The 4,317-nt window shown below is 50.1% G+C and overlaps 1 protein-coding gene across 1 annotated transcript in view; it reads right to left on the bottom strand.

The window, feature by feature from the left end:
- The window catches only part of HOXA2 (homeobox A2), a 1,923-nt gene extending 1,589 nt beyond the window's left edge, over positions 1-334 (bottom strand). Inside the window, 2 exon segments of the mRNA XM_010577567.1 lie at positions 1-2; positions 5-334. The exon segment at positions 1-2 is cut by the window's left edge and continues 143 nt beyond it. Coding sequence (XP_010575869.1) covers positions 1-2; positions 5-241 — 239 coding nt within the window. The 5' untranslated portion in view covers positions 242-334.
- Between the last annotated feature and the right edge of the window lie 3,983 nt (positions 335-4,317).

Below are 4,317 nucleotides of genomic sequence, written 5' to 3'. Positions count from 1 at the left end.
TGCGGCCGCGGGGGCTCGCCTTGGGGCGACCGCCGCCGCTATGGCGAGGGTGGCTGCCGGGGTTCAGGCTGGGGATGGTCTGCTCGAAAGGAGGAGGAATCAGTGTCGAGTGTGAAAGCGTCGAGTTCTTGATTGATGAACTTTGAAATGTATCACCGACAGGGGGAAAAGATGTCAGGCACTCAGCAAGCGATGGCTGGCTATTGATAAAACCGATCTCTCGCTCAAATGCGAAATTCATGGCCTTCAACTGGCAGCCCCCGCGGAGAAAAAGTTCCCTCGGATTCAGGGGGCTCGGGGGGGGGAAGGCCCAGGAAAAAGGCGAGAGAGGAGAAAAAAATATAGCATAGAAGATCGCTGGTGGGGTGTTTTTTTTCTAATTCACTGATTACAGCCGTATGGGGACCGTGCTACTATTAAACTATTGAATTCATGGAGACAAGGTTGAAATTGGACCGAATTGGCTGTCACATGATTGCCTCTGCCCAATGACAATTTGGGCTTTAATCAAAAGAAGCCACTGTCTGTTTGATTGATCCAAAAAAGTCGGGAAGGAACGCCTCATTGGGGGCCAGAAAGGCTTTATTTACACTTTTTTTAAAGAGGGAAATGATATCTCGAGTATCTATCCCCTTGGCGTCCTAATCTGAAATGATCGGCGGTGGGGGGGGAGGCTGCGTGTGCGTGGATATGTTTGTGTGAGAGGCTGCGAGTGTGTGTGTGTGTGGCTGCTTGTCCTGCAGCCTGCTGCCTCCCTCGCCTCCACCCGCACACTCTCCTCTCATTGTTTGGGACTGTCAGGAAAACGCTTTGCACCTCACAAATCATTTAAGCACCTCAATCTGACGCCTTGAGTCATTAACAAAGTAATCCATTAATCTTCAAAGTTTTGACACCGCCAGGCCCCCGCATAAGAAGTTGCACCCAGGCAGGAGGCTGAAGCAGAGGGTCTTGATTTTTTCCTAGGGAATAGCACTTCCTCCAAAACTACTTTCTCCTTCCCGACTCAGCCTCGATGGGCTCCTTTTGCTTTCCCTTTTTTTTTCTTGTTTGTTTCTTTTTTCTTTTCTTTTTTCCTTTTTTTTCTCCCCCCTTTTTTTTTTTTTTTTTTTTGGTGTAGAGCTATCGGGTGTACAGTACGGAGAACAATTGGCCGCCGGTGCCGAGCCATTGTTTAACAGGATCTTCCTCAGCAACCTTGCTTCTAGGGGAAGAGTCACATAGGCAGCAGCCCTTGTGCTTCACGACTTCCCTCTCCAGTTGGCTTCCCGGGATTGGACCGTAAAACATAACCCTAGGAGTACCTCTCTGGGCGAGCCAAATCGCGAGGCTGCAAACGCGTCTGGCTGTTGCCTCTTTAAAAAAAAACCCAAATCCTGTGCCTTAGCTTGCAAACGATACTCCCGTCTGCTGGCATAATTTGCTTAATAACCGTAGTAGGCTGGGTCTGGTGAGTATTTTCGATTACCAGGAAATATATGGGCTGGTAGCGGGTTTGTTTTCACGGGGCCAGGCAGAGCGAAAATGCTGCGGGCTTATGACTTGAGAGACGGCACTCGCCTCCGACGCTTGGCTCTCGCCGCCGCCGCCTCCAGTCGCCTCTGCTAGGTCGAGGCAAGTCCCGAATTTGGATGCTTTGGGCACAATTTTCCAACCAGGCTGAGGCGAGAGGGAGAGCGATGACAATGATGGCCTCAGTCACCAGCCTGATGAATCCTATGGTCGCAGCCGCCCCGGGCAGCCCGGACGGGGCTTGCCTTCCCGCGGAGCCCGGGGTGCCCGGCGGGGTGGGGTGCGCCGGGGGGGCCGGGGGGGGAAGGCGCTTCCGAGCCGCTCTCCGCGTCCTCCAGGAGCCAGGGACCAGCGCCAGCGCGATGCGGTGCCCTCTCGCTTTATTTTCGGAGTTGCCAAAAAGAGGTCGGCAAGCGTCTTCGTAATTAAAAAAAAAAAAAAAAAGAAAAAGAAGAAGAAGAAAAAGAAGGGGGCGGGGGGGGCAGAAAACAAGACCCCAAACACTCAGCGGATCAGTCTGCGTCCAGACTGCACGAAGTGCATTTAAAAAATCGGTTTTAAGTTAATGCACCCACAAGATGTAGCATATCTGCGAAGGCATTGGAGAGAGGGGGAGGGGAGGGGCCGGGAGGCTTTAAATGGGCTTTTTGGTGGTTGCTTGTTTAAATAAAATATAGAACGGGACTTGTCATTTAATCCCTCAAAAGGGATGCCTTACAAATATCGATGCTGTTGGAAAATGCAAGGGGTTTAATTTTCTTGCTTTTAGTCCAAACAAAGCTCTGGTGGTGTCTGTGCGCGATCAATCTTGGCCGCCAAAAGGTTTGACAGCTACTGGCCCTTAAGAACACATTTAAAGCTTCTTGCTCTTTCCAAGATCAAATGTGGCCGAGAAAAGAGGCAGAGCAAGAAACGCAAGTAAACAAGGAAAAAACTGCTTTTAAAATATGCTGGCAGAGGACTGGGCTGCTTGTGGGAAAAGTCCGTTTTTATTTTGCTTCTCAGTGCCTACCTTGGGGTCGGGCTTTTCTTTTTCTTTTCTTCAAATTTTTTTTTTTCCTCTCTGGAAAATATTGGGATTAACAGCAGGATGACAAATAATAAAGAGAGAGGTTTGGACTTTAACCAGGCTTTGTGAGTAAAACCTGTGTGGGTGTCTCTATTCTGCACATTTGTTTCTTGTGGTCAGTCTAATACAAAAACCACCTGGAACAAAACCTTTGGAGAGAGGACGCGAAATTCTTGGGCAAATCAATTACTTCTGCTTCCAGGGGGGAACTTTTAATCGGGCGAACCTTAAATGCAAAAATACAAATTCTTATTTGCAACCTACAGGCTCCGAAGAAGGGGTTGAGTACGGTTTCTGGAAAGAAGGGGGCAAAATCGCCTGTATTTTTCTTTCTTCGGAGTGGGAGGGGGGTGAAACGCCAAATTCCTTCTCTTTGAACATTTTCCTAAATGTAATTCGTGGTGCTAAAGGAGCCACGCAGTAAGAACCACCGACTGTACCGTTACCTTTTGTTGTATCTAACCTAACTGCTCCGAGGGGTGGGGGGCTGGCTTGAATTTTATATGGACGCTCATTTGAAACGAGCAATGTCTTGCAATGTTGCAAAAATTCTTCCTTCGCCTACAAAATAATAATCAGTCGTTGGTCCGTACTGGGTAATAATCAGGTTTCAATGAAAAATATCAGACTACATAACATTTCCTTCCACGGGTACATATCTATATATACAATAAATAGCACGGTGTAAATATATTTGCAATCCCTTTCTTTGACTGAGCATGCTTTATCTATTTATGCAGAAAAGCTCTATATAGATTCATGGATGCATGACAATGTTTCAGCATCAGGCAAGGATGGTTCTGGGAACAAGATAAAGCCCAAAGATTAATAATATTTCAGCATGAGACCAAAATGGCGACATTTTTTTTGTGCTCTAAAAGATACAGATGGTGAACAGCGTGCGTTATTATCTACACAGCATAGGAATATGTCTTTATAAACGTGCAGGGGTATATTTTACCCAGTCTATTAAGGTCCATTTTGATTTATCTTTCAAGTTTCAATCTAAAAATTACGGACATTTCGCCTGAAAGGAAAAAAAATCGGATTTAAGCACACGCTTGTGGGTTTCTGCCTTCCACCTCGAGCCTGTTCGGACTGGAGACCCCCGCGAGTGCCCGTTTGGGGCCGGGACAGTCACCCTTCTCAGTACAGTGTGCCCCCCCCCCCCAAGAAACACACACACACACACGCACACAGGCACACACATCCACACCCCCGCGGGAAGAGAGGAACACACGGCTCCCCTCCCCCACAGCTTCGGGCTGCGGTGGGGAGGGATGGCGGCTCAGCAAAAATGGAACAACAGCAAAATAAAATAAAATAAAATAATAATTAAAAAAAATATAAAATCCGCTTCTTGAAGGCAGAAAACGGCGGCGGGGGTGGCGGGTGGAAGGAGCCGTGTCCAGAGGCAGCCGTACTCGGCATCCACCCCCCAGCCGCGTTTGGGGTTTGGCCGGGGACCCGCTCTGCCAGCCTTGCTCCCAAGGGCCGGCGGGGCTCCGCCGCCCGGCTCTCCCCCGCTTGCCCAGCGGGCGAGCCCGGGGACGAGGCGGCCCCTCCACGCCCACGCGTGCCTTTATCCTGAGCTCTGCTCCCATGTGCTCCACGCACGCACACTCGTACACACACTCCCCCACACACACACCCGGCTGGCCTGCCCGGGAGGCAGGGGACCCTCCCCGCGCTGCTCCGCGGCCGGTCCCCCAGCGGACCCCCGGGGCGGGGAGGGG

Source organism: Haliaeetus leucocephalus, unplaced genomic scaffold (assembly GCF_000737465.1).
Source record: "Haliaeetus leucocephalus isolate CR32 unplaced genomic scaffold, Haliaeetus_leucocephalus-4.0 Scaffold566, whole genome shotgun sequence".
Lineage (NCBI taxonomy): Eukaryota > Metazoa > Chordata > Aves > Accipitriformes > Accipitridae > Haliaeetus > Haliaeetus leucocephalus.
This window is presented reverse-complemented; position numbering and strand designations above follow the sequence as displayed.